This window comes from Paramormyrops kingsleyae, chromosome 25, assembly GCF_048594095.1.
Source record: "Paramormyrops kingsleyae isolate MSU_618 chromosome 25, PKINGS_0.4, whole genome shotgun sequence".
NCBI classification, from domain to species: Eukaryota; Metazoa; Chordata; class Actinopteri; order Osteoglossiformes; family Mormyridae; genus Paramormyrops; species Paramormyrops kingsleyae.
Window position 1 is genome coordinate 26,789,746 of NC_132821.1, and position 23,678 is coordinate 26,813,423.

At 44.1% G+C, this 23,678-nt stretch overlaps 1 protein-coding gene across 4 annotated transcripts in view; it reads right to left on the minus strand.

Annotated features, from left to right (window-relative positions):
- The window catches only part of slit2 (slit homolog 2 (Drosophila)), a 120,790-nt gene that overhangs the window by 38,749 nt on the left and 58,363 nt on the right, over nucleotides 1–23,678 (minus strand). For all 4 annotated transcript variants that reach the window (XM_023799326.2, XM_023799328.2, XM_023799325.2 and 1 more), the window contains exons 5-12: nucleotides 15,247–15,318; nucleotides 10,941–11,012; nucleotides 9,271–9,342; nucleotides 7,890–8,053; nucleotides 7,116–7,248; nucleotides 2,855–2,926; nucleotides 1,917–1,988; nucleotides 586–657 (exon numbers count right to left, since the gene is read on the minus strand). In XM_023799326.2, coding sequence (XP_023655094.1) covers nucleotides 586–657; nucleotides 1,917–1,988; nucleotides 2,855–2,926; nucleotides 7,116–7,248; nucleotides 7,890–8,053; nucleotides 9,271–9,342; nucleotides 10,941–11,012; nucleotides 15,247–15,318 — 729 coding nt within the window. The remainder of the gene's footprint in view (nucleotides 1–585; nucleotides 658–1,916; nucleotides 1,989–2,854; nucleotides 2,927–7,115; nucleotides 7,249–7,889; nucleotides 8,054–9,270; nucleotides 9,343–10,940; nucleotides 11,013–15,246; nucleotides 15,319–23,678) is intronic.

The window sequence follows — 23,678 nt, forward strand, 5'->3', positions numbered from 1 at the left end:
AGAAGATCTGCCTGAATAAGCTACCACTAGCTAGCCGGCTGGCCATATAGCCAGGGCTGAATTGGGGGGGGCGGGGGGGGGGAGCTATAGTCACTGTCGGGGCCCTACCTACATCATACAATGCTGCTGTAACAATCACGGGAAAAAAAAAAAACATTTGGGGCCCCTGCAACTCGGGGCCCTGCGCTATAGTTAAGCCTGGCCTTGCATTTGGCATAAGTGGGGGTGTACGGAGCCCCCATTCAGCAGTCTGGTGGTGGGGGAGTTGGTGGAGGGTGAGAAAATACCCACAGACCATATCTCTGTAAAACACATTTCAATAAAAATAAAATTTGTTGCAAGCCCAGTCCCTTGAACAAAAGTATAATTCTCTCCCTATCCAATATATTACTGTCGCTTGTGCAGAGAATGTGATAGGTCTTTTCTTACTTTATAAGTATAGTGTCTTTTCTGTTGACAGGAAATACCTCTGCATTACAGCTTCCCATAAATATATGAATTTTTGCTTGCGTAAGCACAATTTACTTTATCTGTTGGTAAAATATAAATACAGTGTTATATCCAGAAAGACAGTCCCATACTCACAGTAGCTGCAGAGCAAACAGGCCCTCGAAGAGATTTTTGGGGAGTTCTGTGATTTTGTTTCCATACAAGACTCTGAAACAGAACAAGAAAAATGCAAAGAACGCATGAATTATTCCATAAAAGCGTCGAATGGGCAGGTGAAGGTCACCTCTATCGTTTTTATCGTGGGACAGAGAAGGAGCCACTTTAGAATTCACCCAATTTTAACCTCGATTACTGAAAAATAACATTTTATCGCTTTTTCTCGTTGTCATTTATTAGGTAAATATTTCAAATGCACGTTTCAAAGTCACGATGATTAATCTGCGCCTGTGTTTTTATTTTGTCCCGCATCCAGCGGAGATTCCAGAGGAGGAAATAGCTGTAAGGGGACCGTGTCATTCTGCCACTGTCATTAAAAATCTACACCCCCCCCCCCCCACATACACCCCCCCCCCCTGAAAAGCCGTTGAAAAAACAACTGGCCAGCAATCGCCAGAAAGTGTCGCTCAAGGAATACCCCCCCGGTAAACATGGCAGGGCCCAATATGAAAACCATGTGTGCGTCCCCCAACCATCCACCCCCCCAAAACCATCACCAGCGCTGGGGGGGAGCATGAAGCGAGGGGGAGTGGGGGGGATCTGGATGTTGAGATAACCCCACCCGATGTTTTTGATGCGCTCCACAAGCCGTCGCCCCCCAGATGATGAGTCGCAGGGTCTCACGGATGGAATGGGGGGGGGGTTCCCCATCAGCTAGACTCTCATGATCAGAATCAGGTCGACAGGTCTAGACCCTACGCAGGACTATATTCATGCGACAACAAAAAAAAATGTGTTCTTTAAGAAATCTGGAAGAACATGATTGTTTTAGACGTGTGGTTAATATAAACCAAGCGGCAGGACCCCGTTACGGGCAGAGACTAGCCAGGAGAGGCGCTATTCACGCGGGGAGTTTCATAACGTCTGCGGTGTTCAGCGGGCGATATCGGGGACAGCATCAGGAACAGCAAGTCGATAGCATGCACCCACCCCTCAGGACCCTGTATCCCATGCAGGTCCAAGGCTGAGCTTGAAATCTATCCCGGGAATCACGAGGCATAAGCCATGAGGTGGGGGGGGGGGGAGGGGCACCCCCCAACAGGATGGCAATTCATTACAGGGCACAAGCTCACCCGACAAATTAGATCGAGTAGTTCAGTACTGCATTAACACCGATGGGAAACTCCTGGACATGCAGAAGTCGGCATGGGGTTTCAAACCCACATCCTACCCACCGAGACGCCGCTACATCACAAATCACAGAACCAGCCCCCGTACGGCCGCCGGGCCTGGCACTAAGAAACACTTACAGCGAGTTGAGGGAGCGCAGGCCTTGGAAGGAGTCCGGGGCCAATTCTGAAATCTGGTTGTTGCTCAGGTCTCTGCAAGAAAAGAGGATGTCTCAGTGGGACTTGATCCAAATACCGCCAGGCCCAATCACGCCCCACCCCCAGCCAGCCGAGGTTATAAAGTCCTTATGTAAAGATCAGAGGCGATACGGAGGCATAACCAGCCGCTGTCTTCACGGTATTCATGCCCCTTGCGGGTTGCCATTTTCCGTCCCCATTCCTCGTGTAATTCCTCGTGGATTGCTCCCTGCTGGCGAGTAACGCCAGGATGTGCAGATATGTGGGGGGGGGGGTGACTTCCTCACCAAAACCAGAACCAAACAGAGTTCCAGATGCTACAGGAGGTAACCCCTCAGAGGAACATCTAATGACCAAACACAGAAGCGCTTCCAGGTTTCAGGAACTTCTCATGTCGGGTTCTCCTTGGAAGCAGGATGTTTTCCGTTAGTATAAAAATTGTCAGGTCTTGTGTATACGCTGCTGTACATAGGCGAAACAACGTAACTGCGTATTTTATCGAAATAAAATACTTTAAAACACTTCGACTCTGTTTCATCTCGTGACAAAATACCCTAGTTCAATTATATCTAGTTTTGAAGAAAACACTATCATTTACCCACCTACAGTACAACACTGGCCCTACTCTCAGCTCGAGGTACAGTACAGTACAGTATACAATTACTTTCATTATTACTGTATTATTATTATTATTATGTACAGAATTATTACTGTTCCAACTTACCTACATGTTCGACTTAATGACAGACAAAGGAAACAGATCTCGTTCATAACCTGGGGACGGCCTGTACCGCGTTTTGACAATATGGCAGGATGTTGCTGTGTGTTTGCAATTTACAATCTAAGCTATTTATTTCAGTACAAAGGCTGTTCCAACTTACATTCGTCGCAGCTTTTTGTACGGGGAGAAGGCTCCGGGCGGGATGACCCTGATCGCATTCTGCTCCAAGCGGCTAAGAAACAAAAAACAAAACAAAAAAACAATCCCAGATTTATTTATCTGATTGAAGTAACACGCTCTGTGCCTTGTTGTGTTGGGCAGACACACAGTCTGGGGCTGCATACGACCTTCAGTTTGAATGTGCCTCTGACTTCAGCACCGCAGTTACATAAATAATCGCCAGTGATTTCCTGGGACCAAAGTAACGAACTGAAACAAGGTAAATCTGCACCGCGCGTGTGAAAACAACCTCACCAAAGGAGGAAAGTTGACGTAAATTGCTAAACAGATGCAATATGCTTTGATACATTGTTTATATACAAATACTCATATTACAATATACATCATCACGGTTAGTAGTTTTTTGGACCAAAATCACACGTTTAAAAATGACAAAACCGTTCGTATAGCCTGTTTTTCTTCTATTACCTTCTCTGCTGACTCAAAGACGTAACGTACGTATAAAAGGAAAGCCAAGGTCAGTGTGAAAGAGACTGGAGCGTTTCACATTGTGTCTGTGATGAATTACGGTAGGGCATCCATTTAGAGAGTGTCCCATTAAGAATGGCCGTCACATTAAAGTCCTCCGAAAAGAGACTGATCATTTCAAATTTCCGAAAAGGCGAACAATTAGACACTGACTAAAAGGGACTTTTAGCAGGATGGCCGGGAGGGGGGGGGGGTTCCTTCAAAAAAATTTGAAGGAGGGATTCTGAAGAGCGCTGTGGGTTTCAGTGAGGTTGTGTTTTCAAAGGCAGATGCTTAGTGCCAGGCTTCCTAATATCCTGCTGTCTGATACCGCGGTTAATCTGACCGACATCGGCCTGGTCTTTCACTGCAGGTCCCAGGCTATTGTTCCATGAAGGATCTAATTAAACCTGCTCTGGACCCACAATGCCGGACCAAAGAAAGTGCTTACGTGAAATATCCATGACCTCCAACGAGCCACGGTGTCTTTCAAGCGCTTTCCGAGACAGGCAGAGCCAGGATCGTACTTTATTCATACAGAAACCATCGCTAAGCCATCGATACTACGTTATCGGGACAAATATTCGTTAAAGTATATCGATGATGGATAATGGATGATAGAAGCATTCAAAACGGGTCAATAAATTTTCAGTAGATCGTTTTCCATGGTGTTGTGACATTTTAGACAAAACAGATACCATACCTTAAAACGCAGAATGTAACTTTAGGGTGTTTAATTTTTATACCAAATAAAAATACGAAAAAAATCGCAAATAAACAAAATTAAGGCTGAAAATCGGTTCAAAAATGATAACTATGATTCTTGGTAACTTCTCTATTTGGCTTAGGCGTCTACCGCAGTGCCTGTCAGATGACATGACAGGCATCTGTGGGGGGGGGGGCATGGCTGAACCTTCTCTCAGGTTTCAGGCTCTTGTTGCAGAAGAGCATGTCAGCCGGGCAGCGACTGGGACCGCTGGTGACCAAACGTCCCCCAGGAACAGGGGACGGGCGCGACAAGGCCCCCGCCACTTGGAAGCCATTTATCGAGCCGGCAGTCAGGGCGGCCGCCATGAATAAAGATGCTCTCTCAGCACACGGGGGCAGCTAGTGAGAGCACCAGCTAATTCCACCACCCCCAGGCAGCACCCAGGTCTCTACGACCCAGCCTCCGCCTTTCAATGCCCCCTAAGCCCCAGGACAGCTGCCGGATGGCTCCCCCCTGGAAGACCACCGCTCGCAAAGCCCAGCTGACATCGTCTCTCAGCAAGTTCGGTCATAAATCCTTGGCTTCGGCTGACAAACCAATTTCAAGATGACAGGGCATGTAAATGTGTCGTACAATGAACCGCATTCGAGGACAAAAAAAAAAAAACCCTATTCATTTGTTGCTGAACCATATGACTTAACGCAGGCCTGTAGCCAGAAATACATTTTGGGGGGGGGGGGGCGCGAAGGGAGGAACAGTCCACCAACCATACCAATAGGCCTCTCGTGGTAGATGGCCGAGCAAGGGGTGGAGTGGTCTTCCTGGGTAGATTTTGCTGGGGGGGGGGGGGGGTTTCAATACCCTCATTTTACCACCTGGCTACATGCCTGGTTGGCAAACAAATTTAAACAAATTTTGGTGGGGGGGGAAAGTGTTCACACACGTAATTTTACTACATGCCTAAGTGCCCAACTTAACCCCCAGAATCACCCACCAGGGGAAAAAACTCCTGTGAGCTTTCGGCTTCTGTATCAGGCTCCTGCCTGTGAAGTCAAAAACACCATTCATAAAGTATGTCAGACTTCCACACTATCGACGGAAAGCATTAATAATGAACACATCAATAACAGGTCTGGGCGCTCGACATCAGGACATGATTAACAAGCAGATCTGATGGAGCATATCCACTAGCATACAAACTAGGCTGCGGGCTAGCATACAAATTTGCAGAGGTTAAAAACCCTGTAGCGTACAAATTCATCCACACGTCCAATAAAAGGATCCGACGGGGATTTGCCAGCGCCGCATGCATCATGCGAAATCAAAGAGTAAACAAATAAGTGGTTTTTGGATGTGATTTTGGGCAAGCGATGTAAAAATAAACTGCAGACATATGTATTGGATCAACCCAGGAAACGGTGATGGGTGAAATGAGGCTAAAACGGGCAGCTGTGTGTGGGCCGAACCGAGAGCTCGGCGCCCGAGTCCAACTCTACCCGAGAGGAACCAAATAAAGTAACCGATAGGAAGCGGGCTGGATAGCACACTGCGCATTTTCCCATCACTCTGTAGAACGAAAACAGTTAAAAGGTCAACATTTAACTGCTCATAACAACTTGCAAAGAAAAAAAATCTCTAGACACAACTCCGAAAGCTATTTTTCACATTAAATGGTCGATTTTTAACTGTTAAACCTGTCAGATTTTTCCCAGTCCTGTAACATGTATCCACTGCACTTCAAACCCAGCAGAAAATACTTTACTCAGCTTATGACACATACTCCCAAGGAATATTCTGCTCCGTCTCTGCTATTCAATTTCTCCTCCACTATCCAATTTCTCCACATAGGAAAAAAAAAAAAAAGTCCCATCTTTGAAATTAACCTTCGCCTCTGAAGCACATCTCTGCATATTCCAGTATGTGCATCACTGGGCATTTTCATTTCACAGTGTTCAACTTTTACAGCTGTCATGAATACAATATCTTTAAATATGGTCCTTGAAATTACATAATTTGGAAACCACTTTGATTTTTTAAAATTTTCCATAGCATCTCCGAACTGTGAGGATTACGGACTAAGCAATAATAAAATCACAGAAATTAAGTAAGGAAAACTAAAGTCGTTCTATTTTAAGTTACGCCAAGTTGGTGCAGGTTTAAAAAGATATTTTAAACCTTTTAAAAATATATTATTTTGTGATGTGAAGCTCAACATTAAGGAAAACATAGCACCTTAGAAAACATCAGAAAAAGGATTACTTTGGGTATTGAATCTCATTTCACGTGCTGCTAAAGCTGTCTCTATTTGTTTTTTATTTACAAATGCCAAATGTGATTTTTCAGGAGGCAAGTAGATTATAATCACTGCAAGGATAATCGTTGGCGTCAAATGGCGTCGCTCAATATTTGTCGCAAAACAATCATTTGTACCGTCAAGCACTTTCAAAGGCTACGGCTATTAAAGTCTTTTGTCTGCACTGTACTGGTAAACCCCCAGTGCTGGGTGCCCTTTCCCAGCCAAAATTGCCATAAACTGCTGGATGCAGAATGCAGGATCTTCTCTTCATTTCCTTGAAGAGTTTAGCTCATTCAATCAAACCAGCACACGGTGACCCCCCCCCCCCCCACCACGCTTGCTAACAGCCCCCCTATGAAATAAATACAGGAGAATGCACTGCAGTAAACATACCGGACATTAAATCACTGGATATCTTTAAAGAAGGCCGTCTGTTTGACACACAAGCATGTGGACATCGTTAAAAAAAGGCCTTTCCGCTAATGACAGATCTTTCAGTGTTCCAGCTAAATATATTTGCACGGTAGAATTATGATAAAATACCAAAGTCGTACCGAATGGAAGCAATTCAGTGCACTCTTTTTATGTAGTGCTGTCATAACTCAACGCCAGATCATATAGGAGATCTCCTGCTTTTGAAGATTTCCCGTAAAACGCACGTTCCCACGTCACCGGCGACCGCGAGACGCCGCGACCGGGGTGGAGACCAGGCGGGAGGTCACAGCATACATTTCCGTGATGGTCTCCGGCAGGTTGGTGGGAATCTCCGTCAGGCTCTTGCCTCTGCAGTCCACGATGTTGTTGCTGCACATGCAGGAGTCCGGACACTGCAGGACGCTGCAGGACGAGGACAGCTGGTGACCTGGCAAAGAGGAGAGGGGGGGCACGGCTCAATTCCTCCGGCGTCGCCACGGTACTCAGGCACCTGCACCCCAGCCACAATTAACCCAGATATGATGGGGGCCACAGCATCGGAAAGCAGACATCCAACGGGGGCGTAGAAACCAGGGGAGAAGGGGTAGACGTGTACCCCAATACTTAATCACCCCAAAACACAGACCACTGCATTTAAATTATTAAGATGTTCCCCTCCATAAAAAACTTGCTTCCACACCCTTAAAGGTCAATTATGAAGTAAGATCAGATGGTTCCTCAGCTTCAAGAAATTCATAATTATGTGTTCAGCTGATTCTTTTGTGCTATAGATCTGCATTTGTGCACTTAATGTACCCCCTGGAATTAATAAAGTTTATCTTATCTTATCTTGTTTCTCTCGGATAACACGATACATTCCTAAAGTATGCACCTCTAATGGAGATTATTATAGTTAACAGATTCCAAAATTAATTGGAAACCGCACTTATTGTCATAAGCAAATCTCTAATTAAATTCCTAACGTTCCTCAGCCCTAATAAGCGACACGTCAGCTGACGACCTCCTGCGTCAAAGCGAAGAGTTAATCACGTCAGAAAAGCCGCTGTAAGAGCGTCCTGGAGGGCTCACCTGTGCACACGAACTCCTTCTTCTGCACCTCGGCAACATTGTGGCCCCTCATGTGCGAGGGGCCCATGCACTGCGTGTACAGGCCCAGGCGGGGGCGCTGTCGTAGCCAGTCGGACAGCCAAGCAACCGTGCAGTCGCAGTTGAGGTTGTTGGAGTGCAGGCGGCTGGGGATACATAAAGGGGTGGGGGTGATCATGTGTGGGTTGGGGGCGGGGCCGGAGGGGGGGCCGGGGGGGGGCGGGGGGACACAATCCGGTAATGAGGAATCGATGCTTTAATCTTTTCTATAAATTCACCTCTGTCCCTCACAGCTCTGCTCGTTTTGGTTAAAGGCTCTGCAACATCGGCTAGGAATTAATTAAAAAACCACAGAGCGCTTGTCACGGAAATCAATCCCGCCCCCCCCCATCCCAGCCATATTGCTAATTTAGAGATTAAGCAAAAATCAAATAAAAGCCCCTCAGTCAGCAACTCGGTCAGCTTGGGCTTCTGGTCGCTCCTCCAAGTTCATATTCTGACTTCCGAAAACTGCGGGTGTTTTAAACACGATAATAAATCCTTCAAATGAGTCGCGTATAATTGATCCCGGGGAAACGTGAGACGTGAAACCAAACGCATTCTTTATTTTTATTTATCTCCTTTGGCTCTTTCTAATCACAGGAAATTGCTTGGTCTTTATATCCATGGAAATCTATATCCAGTCCAATCCCCAAAATAATTCAGGCAATGGCACTTTGGTGAGGTATTTTCCCCCCATACAAGAAACCATCACAACAAAAAGCCTCCCATCCAGAGAGCAGTAAAAGATTTTTTCATTACAAAAAAAGTCCCAGAAACTTATTAACTAAATTTTACTACTGTATTTCATTTTTTTTCCTATACAGAGTGAAAGAGGAAATGCAATAACCTAAATCAAAATCTTTCCCTGAGTTTTTCTGTAGCAAGATAATGCCATTTTAAACCCTTTCAACTGATGAACTCAGTCCTGACCCAATCGCCATAACAGACATCAAAAAAAGAGGATCTGGTCCAGAATGCTAATTTCACATTAGGGATATGAAGGAGTGTCGAGCACTGAAAAGGTAATGTCTAATTATACAAATCCACCCTTACAGATTAATACATATACATGGCAGACAATACGAATGCATGATACACAGGACCATGAATATTCAACCAAGTATGTTATTAAGTGCAAATATGATAAACGAGAATGGCATGTTCTCAGGAATAATTAACTGATGTCACGTCTGTTCCCTACGGAGGACAGGTTGGCTTAGAGAGTCCTGGTGTGCAATCCACCCATCCCCCATTCCATTTTCATCTAGAAGGAGTATGTAACCAAATAAAAGACGAAATAAAAACATCACATAACACTTACAAGGTCCTGAGCTTGGGCATGTGGTTGAAACTGGCCACAGACAGGCGGGTAATGTTGTTGTTGTTAAGTGTGCTGTGAAATCATAAAGCAAAAAACAATGTCATTAGAGCAGAGATGACAGCCAAAGCTTGTTCTGCAAATGTCCCTTCCTGAAATGAAATGCCACGCGGCACATACAGCCTGCTGTGCACAAAATAAAATATGTATACCTGGTAGCTTTCTGTCATTTTTTTTTCCTTTTACTATTGGAATTCATAGGCTAGTCCCCTAGAGCGAAAGCCTGTGATGGAAACTGCTCGTGCGATCAGTGGGGTTGTTAACGTCGTAACACGGGGCTGTCTCAAGCGCGCCGTGCTGATGGGGGCAAAACGGGGAGACGGATGCAGAGAGCGACAGCGCTCGTGTGTAATCCAGGACCCCCCCCCCCCCCCCCCGCCCCACAGCAGGTAAAACATTACAAGCCTAACACTCGAACAATTTTGCAACAGATGCATTTCTGCTGATGTGCTACATGTGGTTTTCAGGTACGGTGTCAGCACTACGCTGCTGTGCCTTCATGAATACCGAGGCTTCGCTGTACATCCTCCATCCCTCCAGTAAATGCTGCAGTGCTGCAGAAAGACCCTTTATGTCCTCTTAAAGCCCAGTGGGGTAATTAGTGCTTTGTCATAAAGTCATCCGTCGCAGCCTTGTCTTAAATAAAGAGCCATCCTAGCATGATGCTTTATTGTCGTCCACACTATCTACTGGAATGGTTTTACCAGGAAACATAACGTTCACAGAAAATAGAGGGAGAAGCTTGGTCCCAGCAGAGAGGTGCTGAGGAATTACCACTTAATCTCACAGCACTGGAATTTAAAACAGTCGCTTCTCTGTGACTGGCGAGCAGATACCACACTATGAAGGGTAAATAAATACTGTATAATCCACTTAAAGGAACGAAGCGATCATTTCCGCACCGCGTTTCTGCCATCTCCCCATCGCGGCGTTAAACTTTCCTTGTTTACGATTTCACGTCACGTTAAAAAAAAAAAAAAAAAACGCATCTCGTGTGACGGGCTGTCACGCTGCATCAGACGGACACGGAGGCATTTAAACGTGCATAATCAATGGAAATAAAGGATAGAACGGTGAACTAACAAGCCAGCATTTAAAAAGAGAAAAATACCAAGAGTTATCCAGTATTTGAAATGAAAATGCTCAATTTTGCCTTACAGCACGAAAAGAAAAATCTGAAGGATATGTCCAACCAATACAGAAAATTAATTAATTTTATACATCAATCCTAAAGGTCTTTTTTTGTATCGTAAACCCCAAAGAAGTACAGAACACTTTGGTCTGGGTGGTCGGTAAATAACTTTTTCGGTAACAGAGTAACGCATTTTCCCGGAAGGCACAATCTGAGAACCGAGGAAAACAGTCACAGTAACATCAGTCACAGTAACATCAGTCACATCGCCATAAATAAAACAGGATCGTATTAAACTGTCCGCACAGATTCTGGTAAAACTGCACCAACATGTGCTGAGTAATCATCTCTCCCATACATCTCTCTGGATAACGAAGCACTACATGTGGTACCCGAGCATCGGCGCCACGGTAACCAGGTGAGCGGGGAGGCAGCATCGCGGGACGGAGGCGGCGAGCGGCGGGGACGGGGGGGTACTCACAGCACTTCCAGGTCGCGGAGAGCCCGGAACGCTCCATCCTCGATGCAGCTGATCTGGTTGTAATCCAACTGCCTGTTAAACAGATTAGGAGCATAAGGGAGGGTAGAGATGCGCTGAAGGGGGGGGGGGGGGCAGCAAGCGTGGTGGAGCTTCCGGGGGGGCAGGGAGGAGTAGGGAGGGGTGGCGGGGGAGGGGGGTCTCAGAAGCCGGGCCACACAAACTGGATCCAGCTCCCAGATCGTGCTATCCCAGCCCCGGCAAAACGCCCCCCACTGAATACTCTCTGTCTCCCTGGCCAGCTAACGCACTTCCTCTCCAAAAGGATCTCCAGCCCATAATAACCTCACCTTATATTAAACGCTGCCCGGGACGCCGGTTCATTACATCAAGGAAAGCGATCCATTTAAAGCTCTCGCCGTCATCTCCCGCTGAAACAATTTCATTAAGCTAAAGGACTGTAAATCACTTAATGTCACACACATCCCCCTCAATGACCTGCCAGAATCCATTTATCAGGGGTAAGCAGCCGCATGTTAATTCTGCTGTCCTCGGCAGGACACACGCAGTCTTCCCCCGGCCCTTAAAGCCTTTCCGAGACGTTCTCGGTAATTATTCCGTGGATGGACCGCCAGATTCGCGCGACGGCCTTCCTGGACGATGCATCTCTCTCCCCATATACTGCAGCATCACAGGAAGACAACTCTAATGCAAGCAGGGAAATTTACGACAGTTTGGTATGTAGATTTGGACGAGGAGGAAATATCGTTCTTAATGACAGCGTTGGGCACGTTCACTGTGCAACTCAATTCTTATTTTTGATAGAGTTCAATGTGTCTGTACTCCAACATCACATTAATAATAGCACAAATCAAATGCAATATAAAGAGGCAAAGCTGAAACAAGATAAAGGCTGACCTTTGAAATGCCTGTATTATTGATATTTCGATGCCTTATTATGATCAATCATGTCCACTATTGAATCAAATATATGTAATCAGATTATCTCAACCTTTGAAATAAAATCCAGCCTTTCTGTGCAGTTTTAGTTTAAAATCTTTCTTCAAAAAGAAGCATAAGCATACATACCAAATACCATATTAGCATCATATTAAATGTATATGATGAATATATTTAAATGCATAATACTAAAAACATGAAATAATGAGAAGCATTCAGGAAATGGCAACCGGCAAGAAAATAATTTTAGTAAATTCATCCAAAAGCTCTGTATTACAGAATCTGAAAAACTGAGAAAGTATTGCTCAACTGGAATGATGACATCACACCGAATGCCAATAAATAATTAAGATGAAGAGTCAAAGGGTGCTTTTAATTCAGTGGCGAAAAAGCCATTTTGAACAATGAACTGAAGTATTTCACATTTAAATACCACTGCTTTCAGTTAGAGTAGCTTTGATGGCAATAATAGTGATCAATGGCGTAGAAGAGAGTTTGATATCAGGGCCACAACATAATCTTTTAAAGGCAAAGGTGTTTTTATTGGGGTGGAGGGGGATGGACCCTCCCTCCCCATTCCTACACCCCTAATAATGATATTGTACAATTATATTTTTCTACTAAAACAAAGAGACACATATTCAGTCTTTCCTAATTAAATGAAATATGCCAAAGTCTCACACACCTTCAATTTCACTGAAAATGGTATCTTTTTCATTTTATCGCCTCCTTCAGCTGGAAGTTCACGATTTCTAAATTCCGCCACCGCAGCACGAGTCAGCAGAATGTGTCTAATGTCCCGCGCTTAAAAGTGTAATTCAAAAGATTAACTTCCAGAATAATTTAGATAATTGCCTCTTTATTTTCCTGTCATAAACTACATCCACTCTAGGTTGCGCTTAAGCGTCCGATCAATTTATCTGGGGGCCACAAAGTACCACAATAGCACTAACTGTTCCCCTGACGCAACACAAAAGAGAAATTGTTTAATGTCAAATTGAAAAAGGGGGGGAAAAAAAATCTTTTAATATCACCTAATTTGCTTAATGCAGTCTGCAGCTTAATTTAGAGAAGCAGTACTAAACGCTTTTGTCCATATCTCATTACCCTCTGCTGTCAACGTATAAATCACTACCGTCTCTGGCGTCCTAAATCATCCTGCTAGCCTTACTTAAGGGAGCTGCCTTCTCAGGGATCTTTAGCTGCACTGTCCGAGATTAAATAAAGAATCTCCCATCCTGTGGCACTGAGACGAGCCCCTCCTCTCTCTCCAGGAGATTTCTCCGACACAAAGGGACAGACCGCCTTTTATCTCAGGTGTTTTGTGCGCTGGAAAACGTTTAAGAGGATTACACCGCTCGCGTCTTCCTCCCCGCGTCCGTGCGCCGCTTCTCCCGGCCCGATAAGCTGTCCCGGAGCCGGACGGGGGTATCCCGAACGAGGCGCCCCTCATCGGAATTGCATCCTTAATCTGCTCCCGGACACCCAATCCCCTTGGAGAACTGGCTAATCTAAGATTACCTGACACGAATCGCAGCGGTGGCCCGTTTCGGGAAGCGTATTGGCGTAGTGAAGATCATGTCTCACCACTGTATCTTATGTTATAACCGACACACTCGTACGACCCTGGAAACGTACACGGACTCTGTAGCGCTTAACACTAATAATAAAGCAGGAGATTCAAGGAAGGCTCAGTGGGAGACCTACAGCCTCACATCCCCAAGTTTTGGGGCTAGATTTGTTCCTCTAAGTTTGCGTTTCTGGAAGGTTCCGCTGGGGACTCCCAGATTTGCTCCCACAGTCCTAAAACATCGCTGGCTCTAAATTGCCCTACAACGAACTTGCTTCCAGTTTAAGGTGCTCCCTGCCTCGAACTCTATGCTTACTGGGATTGCCGGTATCCTGTACTGGAGAAGCAGTTACACATAAATATATATGCTAGTCATAAACTCGAAGCAGCATATTCTGCAAAGAAATCACTTTCCGAATCAGTAAATTGGAATTGTGGGGGGAGAATGATGTGATACATAAATGATTATGCGTCACGTTCAAACAATAAAATGCAGAATTTTAAAACAGCCTGCGACGTCTTTATTATGCATTACATTGCCGCCACCAAAAACAAATAATGGTTCTCACTGAAGCCTGTCAGATATGTTACATAAAATCAATAGTATACTTTCGCCTACATTTCCATGATGGCTTCGAATATATCATTAGTTGCAGAGCATAAATATTATTGTTTTAGTGGTTATTTAAGTAACAGCTACTTAAAAGCGGTGTTTTGGTCCTTCTTATTTACCATAATATTTGTTTTATTTTATTTCTTGGCTTTCAGCTGAGCATTTCACAAGAGGACTCTGCGTGGAGGCAAACCCACAGCAGACCAGTAGGATTCAAACCACAGGGGAGAATCTGATTCCTCACCTGTAGTTACCATCCTCTGGGCTCAAAGCGAAAAAAAAAAAAGTGGCTTAGACTCACAGGGCTGGCTTTTGTAAGCAAATACATTTTTCCCCTTTAATCCCCTTTCCAATCACTGTGACACACTGAGGTGTATTGAAAACCTGAGGCTCCACACTTTCGCGTATCTCGGACAGGAAATTGGCTGTCTCCCAAATTCGGTGGCAATGCAATACGCCGCGGACTTCCAATAAGACGGCCAGAAGACCCTGCTGCCTGCTCCCCTGCCGAAATCGAGCTGTCGTCCACCTTGACGACGGCGCCACGCGCCTCTCGCCGCGCAAGCGTCGAAAATCAGCAGGGGGGGGGGGGGGAGAGACGCGGCATGATCTGACCATTAAATGCGCACGGCTGCCGCAGCAAGGAAAGCAGCTCTCCACTAGATTTGAGGCGAGCCAATCTGAGAGCCGCAAAAGGGCCATATGCGCACAAAAATATTTACTCTACGAGCACGAGACATCTGCAAAGCCATCTACGAGAATGCTGAGCGACCGAAAGCTTTCCAAGACAGCCTGAAGCACACAGTCATTTCGCTAAAGTGTTATTCACCTTTTGTGATTTCAGAATCTATTTCAGCATTACGAGGCTGTACTCGCGGGCCGAGAAAATATATAAAGCAGCCTGCATTTTGTTATTTGAATGTGACACAACAATAAAAGTAGAGAAAGGCCGGCAGTGAGGGTAATTTATTTGTCTTTTACCGACAATCAACGGCAACGTGTAATCGGCAGTCGCATGCGTGATATTTTATTGGGACCGTAAAAAGTTAAATGTCTGTCAGTATGTTGCCCTTAAACACAAAAAGGGCCTTTTTGCAAGGAAGTATGTGTATAACCTTCTGGAACACACTGCTTACAGAAAGGAATAAAGGTGAGTGAAGACTTACAGGTTCTTAATTTCCACCGCACCCCTGAACGCCTTCCTGGGAATGCCTTGAATCTGGTTCTCGCTCAGATCCCTGCGAAAAGAGAAGAGCATGAAAACAGAAGCGTTAGCATGTCCAGCTTCCACGCAAAGGCCTGCCTATCTTCCTGCACCAGTGCATTCTGGGATAGCTAGCTGTACGAGTGAGTCAGCCTTGTATTCCTCTTCACGCAAAAGCCTTTCGGGTGGGAAAAAGTGCTATTCCCATCCAGGTGCTCCATGACAACTCTGTGGAAACATGGCTGCTCAGAGCCCTAGGCAATAAATTTATAGGGGGGGGTTACCATGATTTAATTTTACAGGCACTTTAAGTAATCTGGCAAATAGAATATGACTGCACTGGACTTCACAATAAATCTCCCGACTTCAGAATGAAATAGGGGCCTTCACCTGCTGTTATAGCAACTTGATTTAAGGTGAGAGCACAGCCGTGCGAATTTCAGGTAGAACCAGAAACGTAAAAAGCGATGCCAAGATATGCTAACGTGTTCTTGTACGAAAAACATATAACGAGTGGACATATAAAGCTGATTTGCATCTGTCGTCATCGATATTAAATTAAACAAAGCTTTATTCACTATTTGTACAAATAAATTGGAATCTTTTTAGTTTTCTAAACTTGCTGTTCTTTTCGAGAGAAAAGAATGGTCTGCCATTTATCCAGCACGCCCAGGAGCATTTCTGGGGGTTTCGGGGGCTATGCATACAGAAGGTGTGATGTTTTAAAAAAATCCATGCCTACGTGGAGCAAAATACCAATCTAGTTCTGTAAACGTGCGACCCATATAGATCGAAATGGATGGAATCTGCGTAAAGACAAAAATGATGAAAGAATCAGTGAAGCAATAACAGAACGTGGAGAGAGCAGAAGCTGCAGGTTAGTGGTACGTCTCCAGGAAGGGCACCTGTCGTATTGTCTCACCGAAGGCCCTAATAATCTCATCTTTGTGCACGCGACTTTATCGGGCTGTGCGAATGCCCCCCGCCCGCTCCCCCATTCTGCATTCTGACCACACCAATCACTCAAGCCCTTTCACCTGCTAATTACTAATAAGCTAATTCCTGGTGCTTGGGAGCGAGTTCTCGGAATTCCGGGACAAATCCTCATTGTGCCCGTCGTCCGGTGAGCCTAAGCTGCCGCCCACGACAAACCCGACTTAATTTAAGAAGGAAACATTTGTAAATTAGGCACTGGAATTCTCTTGAAAAAAATGAAACGAGTCCAGTTAAATATGGCTACATACTGTGTAATCCCTTTTCAAGGTGCAGCAATGAAGGACAATCTTTCCGGGCAGTGCCAGGATAACTGCAATACCCTTAATCTATAAAAGGCGTAAGTTTTAACTGATTTGCTCCTCCAGTAGAAGTCTACACTGCTGTCACTAAGAAGCAGCATCAGACAATAACTTTTTTTTTTAACACACCTTGCATTTTAACAGTGACACAATCTACCGATTTCTGAGATATTTCCTCGCAGAGGTGAAAAGTCAAGGTTTGGATCGAAACCAGCTGGCCTAAGCAATTCTCATGTTGATGCCCCCCCCCCCCGAGATTTCTCGCAAGACGGCACAGTTGTAACCTTGTCTTCTTCAATAACTGTGTCTCATATCAAGGGACAGGGTTTATTGGCTACAATGTACAGAAGTACAGTATGCACGATATGATTGATTGTTCTGGAACGGAGGGATATTTTAATTTGCTCTGGCTTTTTCCAGAGAACAGGCAAAAGATCAATGACTACTGTCCTTGAACTGGCAGTCACTGGACGCCATTTTAACCTTCCACCTGGGCCAGTGGAACATCTGACAAGGACCAAATCAATGCTGCTTTACTTCCGTAAAACCAGCACCTAGCATAAGCACCAAATCTTTTATGACACTGAAGCGAAATAAAACACTGCAACCCTGATTCATGCAGAGGACTAAATAAACTGAAAACTGGCACAAACGAATTTGGAAACAATAATCATCTCCACAACAATGCAAGCTAATTAATCACAATAATAATCATACCTAATGGTTCCAAATGGCACTCGACAACTTTCCACATTATGTTCACATAGACACAAAGCTGTTTCTAAAGCTGAAACTAACACTTTATTTTGTTTTATATCCAAATATACAAAGCTTTCATTTTTAGGAAATAGGCATGTTTATTGTAACACTTCTTTGAGCTAACTAATTTGATACCAGCAAAGATAAACAGATGATAGCTGACAGAAATATTGACATCCCTAACACCCACCGTTAAAGTAAAATGATACATAATAGATACAGAATATTGACTAGCAACTAACATTTTACTCAAGTCCTTGTTTCTGAAAGTGGCCTCTTTAGAGGACCCTACTATAGCTAAATTAGGGGGTGGCATGTTGAATTGGTCAAAGCATCTCCCTAGTGGCTTGTCATGTATCATCTATTTCCCCCCCCCCCCCAGAGCATGGTCAGTGGAACATGCCTGTATGTGCTTAGCATACCATTCAGTCCAAAAAGCATATGGAGTGAGCGACAACAGCGACTTTGTTCTAATTGCGGAAGCGTATTATTTCCAATCGACGGGTCGTTCGGAGCGTCCAGCGTAAATAGGAAAAGAAAAAAGAGAAAAAAATGAAAAGCAACACATAGTATAAGGTGTGGAAATTTTTGTGTTGATCAGAAATATCATGCCTCACAACTACAGACAGTCCCCGGGCTAAGAACGTCTAACTTATGGACAACTCTTACGAAAGGACTGCCATAAAGCCTATCCATCCATCCATGCATCCATCCATTGTCTGCCGCTTATCTGGGGTCAGGTTGCTGGGGCAGCAGTCCAAGCAGGGATGCCCAGACCTCCCTCTCACCAGAAAATGGATTACAGACTGCCGTAATGCCTATTATATTAAAAATGCAGGGTAAATACAATGGTTCGTAATAACGAACACGCGCACTACTTTGTGACATTCGTGAAAACATTGCGCGGTTTGTCGGCTCGAGGTACAGTGCAGTACCGCATGCAGTTACCTTCATTATTACCATTATTATGTATTGTATTATTACTTATCCGACTTAGGCCTACCTGCAAATTTGACTTAATGACAGACCTACGGAATGGATCTTGTTTACGACTTGGTGGACCTGTATAACGGCAGAACTAATCTGGAGAACCATGTAAATGAATCGTTGTTGATTAACATTGCATTAGTCAACAACGATATATGTAAAACAACTGAATTTGTGCTTCTCTTAATTGAATATCTATAACAAAACATCTTAGCTGCACTCATAGGCCGAGAGCCTGAATCTGTTGAGTAAGCAGGACGCTTGCAGATGTCTTCCTAATTTGTTATCTAAAGTGAGAGTTTCACTCATTTTGAGTGTATAAATGTTCCCAGTCCCTGCAGTCATCTGGCCTGAGTCCACGCTGATCAAAGCAGATTTTTAAGCGAGTCTGTTTCAAAATATCGTCTGACATATATTAAGACACATAATTTGCGACTGATTACATGACCCGCACATGTCTTCAAGCACATATTTTATGAGACTTGTTATTATTAATCAATGCCTTAATTAAGATGAGAGCATAGTGTTGGTCATGTCGTGGGATAAGATGAATTTAGTGTTTGTTACAGGATTGGGACTGAATCCATTTTTGAAACTACATGATGTACAGCGATAATTATTGTTAATTTCTCTGATGCTAATGTAACGAGCAGTGAGCCATCTTTCATGGTAAATCTCGACAAACGTTAAGCCCGCTGATATTATGAGCGAAGTCTCCTCTAAATCTGGGCTAATTAGCTATCCATATATGTCGCAGCTGACGCGAAATGTTTACGCAATAAGGGACCTAACATTTACATTCCATCCAAAAAAACACCGCAAATGCCAAACATTTTCCGGCCTCGCAGTTGTCTTCTTCATTAAAGTGCCTTTTCCCATGTATTTTTTGGCCACGTCGCCCTAAATAATTAATGCCCTAAGAAGGCCTTCTGTACACACAGAATTTACAGACGAGGAAGTGGCCACTCTGGGTTCTATTCATTTCAGCCAACATGAAAAGACGAGACCACCATCGAGAAACGGGGAGAGAAGAATGGGCCGCGACCAAGAAACCGGAGGGGTGGGGTGGGGGGGAATGAAAGGGGTGGCTGGGGGAAGGCAGGGGGCTTACTGCCCCATATGCCGAGATGTGTCCATGCTGTCGCGCACATTATTGAACAGCATCAACTGCAGGTCGCCATGAGTCCCCCGGTGGGAGCAGAAGAGATTTGATGGGGGGGGAGACAGTGCTACAGCTGCACCCCCTGCCCTATTCTCCCGCCCCCCCGGCTGCAGCGGGGCAGGACGAGCCAGCCCCTGCAAGCCCAACAGGACACCCCTATTCCAGGTGCTTACCTTCGAATGTCGCTAATGCCTTTTAAGAGTAATTCAGAGAGGAAAATGGGGACCTTTCATCAGGCGCTAGTCTGTCTGTATTTATAGTGAATATACTGCAGGCTGCAGGTATCGCCCAGAGCCAGACGCAGCATAAACACAGATTATTATGCTGCATACATAATACCGCATATGTTATCATTAATATGTAATTCATAGATCCAGGACTTTTATTTGTACTGACTGCAGTTTTATTTCAATTCTATCTTTAATTTGACGTCTAATTTGTCTGTTTTGACAGGGCTTTCTTTACTTCATGAAATAATGACACTTTATTTTTTTTTTTATCATAAGCTGCCTGTTTTCATAAGACGGATATAATGTTTGCGGAAAAACTTTTTTTTTTCCTTTCAGTAAATTCTCTTAGTTGAAATTGCAGGGTGGCTGATATATACAGTGTGTGTATATATATATATATATATATATATATATATATATATATATATATATATACCGACATATATATATACATGCACAATATTCACTGGACCCCAGTGTATTTTTTTTTTAACCAATCACATTACTAATTGCAAAATTTATTGTGTGATTAATTCACTAATTGATTAATTATTTATTTATATGTCCATGATAGTGACAACAAACAGCAGCAATAATAATAATAATAATAATAATAATAATAATAATGCAACGCTGATGCAATTAAATACTTCAGCACCTGCATCATGAAAGACAAATTTGTGGACTGGACAAAGTAATTTGTAATTTTATGGAAACCTTCACAATGTTTCTACAAAACTATCCTGCTTGGCCAACCTTAGCACTACCAACTGTTATTATACATCTTAACAGGTAAAATTACAGAAAAAGAAGGGAATCTCAGCAAAAATAATGTCTTTTCCGTACATAACTGCAGCAGACCGTTTTCATTTTATGGCTTTCCAGGCGCGTTAGCCGTTTCTAATTTCGGGCCCAAACTGCCAAAATTGGCAGGTTCTCACTCAGCTGCGGAAATCGGAGTGGAAGGTATTCCGGAATAAATTCTTTCAGCCTAATTTGAAATGAAACTTTGCGGTCTGGAGACCTGCGCAAGGCTGGTTAGGGATTCATTTTAATTGCTAAATCCGTACCGTTTCAGAGACCACTACAGGTTACGTCTCTAACAGCCCCAACGCGTCGATGAGGGAAACGAAAGGATGCGTGCGATTCCTTCGAGGATTGCATGAAGTGTGTTGTTTTTGTTGCACATTTTTTCTGACATTTGATTGCACCGATCACAGTACGAATTTGCTAACTCAGTGGCCTTCATTTTTACCGGTGCACTCCCCATCTGAAAGAGCTGTCACAACAGCTGATGTGTATTAATGTAGACCGGCCTTCTGCAGCTCCAGGCTATACGATGTCAATGGAGAGAGAGAAACACGCTTTCCACGTGAACCTTAGATAACAGCATCTGCCTGCTCTCAATCTCACAGGAGCTCCCCCGACATCTTATCTAGAGATGACTTTGAAATGGGGAAAAAAAGACAGACAACATCAAGGACATTTCCTCTCGGAATTACTGCCGAATGTAGAAATATGCCTTTCTTTGATAAATTTTAAATGATCCATTTCAAGCCTAATTTTACTTGTATAGTGAAAGGGTCACGAGCGACAGTAATAATCTGCTTAATGGCTGTCAGTCGTCGCGGTAATTTGATAAGTATCCAGAAATGGACCACCAGAATCCACCTAATTCTGGGCAGGGATGAAATCTTGTATTGGATATGACTGGAATTTTCGTTCAAAATGAAACACGGCAAAGATGTTACGGAAAGGACATGTCCTAATTCGGACACAATAGACCCCTGTAAGCAATCACTTTACATGAACTCATCTGGCAGAAGCTGTTGTCCAGAGCGATATTTAAGTGAGAACCAGAGAGTAGGATCAGCCAGTCTTTGAAGCAATTTAAGGCCTGGATCTTGGGCCCGATGGTGACATCACTCTACTGGCCACAGGATTTGAACCAGCGACCTACCAGTCAAGGGCACAGAGTTGAACCCACAAAGCCTCACACCACCCTCACTCAATCACTTGAGAATAACGCTAAACCAATTGGTACCCCTGGGGATTTTAGTGTGAATTAACGTGATTGGTGTAGTGCCACCAAGTGATGGCGCAGGGAAGCGCTGGTGCTCAGAGCCAGAGGGTCATACTCACACGCCTTAAGAAATCCTTCTTATCGGTCTTCTGCCCTGACGGTACAGATAAGGGGGGGGAGTCATTTAACTTTAACCAGATCCGTGTATGTTGCAAACCACTGGGAAAACACACCGACCAGCAGCCCGCAAATCCACAAAGCCAACGGAGACACGGAAATGCTACACAAGGCCTCTGAACAGTGGTGGGAAGGACAGGGAGCTGCAGGAGGAGAGGATTTTTTTTGTTTGTTGCTTTGTTTGTTTGTTGACACAGATGCTTGTCTGTACACCAGAAGAGGTCAGGCACTGAATCGCTTTCTGGAATCAGGATACGCTTGAGAGAACAGCAGCCAAAAAGACATTTGTTTGCATTTCAATCCAGCTGGCGAGATCGAACAGCGAGAAATAATAAAGGGGAATTAGAAGACGTATGAAAGCGTGTGACTGCTGTCATAGCCATAAAATTCACATGCACGCACAGAAACACATTCTACAGAAATGGTTAATTAGCGCCTTGCTAAGCTAGCTACGTGCTACATAATGTTGCACAGAAAAGATCTGACTAATGGGACAGAATCCTCTTTCAAAACAAAGAATCTGTAACTTCATGTTTAAACGTTAAGTTAGTATCCATATATGGATCTGGAATAAAACATATTCAGACTTTCCTCATTTCAACTACTAATTCTACAGTAAACTCACAAATGGGCAATTTCTGTCTAGCCCTAGTACACCAGAGTGCTTGTCATATATGGATCTGGAAAATGTATGATAAGAATGATATGACGGGAACCTCAATTCTATTTTACCTTTAGTTAATTTCTGTAATATATTAGAATTTCTGTAACATATTAGAGTATTTATATATTTCATTATTAAAGATATTGTAATTGTAATTTGTAATATTTTGTATTATCTAGTATTGGTATTTTCTTACTGTCCTTGAGCAACTGTAACCATATAATTTCCTTAGGGATTAATAAAGTATTTTGATTGATTGATTGATTGATTGAAATAGAAATACACATTACAGACTTTCGGATACAGTATGAACTGTTATGAATAAAAAGTAGAATTCAGAAAAGCATTTATTTTCATTAAGCTTGTGAAGTATGTATCATCCTCAAAGAAATACGGAGCTCAAGGGAAAAACAAAACTCTGATGTAAGGAATTTATTTCTATACAAACGAGACTAATAAACCTCAAAGCAAGTAGCTTTAAGTGTTTCTCTGCCAGTGACAAGGGCTAATACAAATCTCTGGGTAATAGATGAGAAATGACAAATTATTTTACGCCAGGGGTGGGCAATCTTATCCAGAAATGGCCGGTGTGTGTGCGGGTGTTTGCTGCAACTTGGCCGAGTGACCTAAAGGTTACCCCAAAAACCTGCATACACACTGGCCCTCTGCGGATAAGATTGCCCATCCCTCTTTTATGCACTACATAATAGTTAAGTATTCAACATACTTTGCGGCAATGTTAATGCCACAGATATGTATCTATTATTGCCTCTGTGGTCATAGACAGTGGGCGTCGCCATCATGTAGTCTTTGAGGATGAGAAACAGAGATGCAATTTCGACGGAGCCAGCGCACGCCGCAGCTCGGGAACCCCCCTGCGTCGCCCCTCCCTTAAATTCCAGTGTGTTTTTGGAGCTCCCAGTGGTGTGACCTCCCGTGCCACCCCACACCTTTCGCCTAAATGAAGAGGCCGACAAGCAGCAGCTTCAATTAGCCCCACCAGCCACACCAGACCCCCCACACCCGCTGGGTCTTCCGCCTAGCCCCGGAGGACAGCATTGCCCCCGCCCGAATGGCTCGAGGCCGGAATGCCTGCT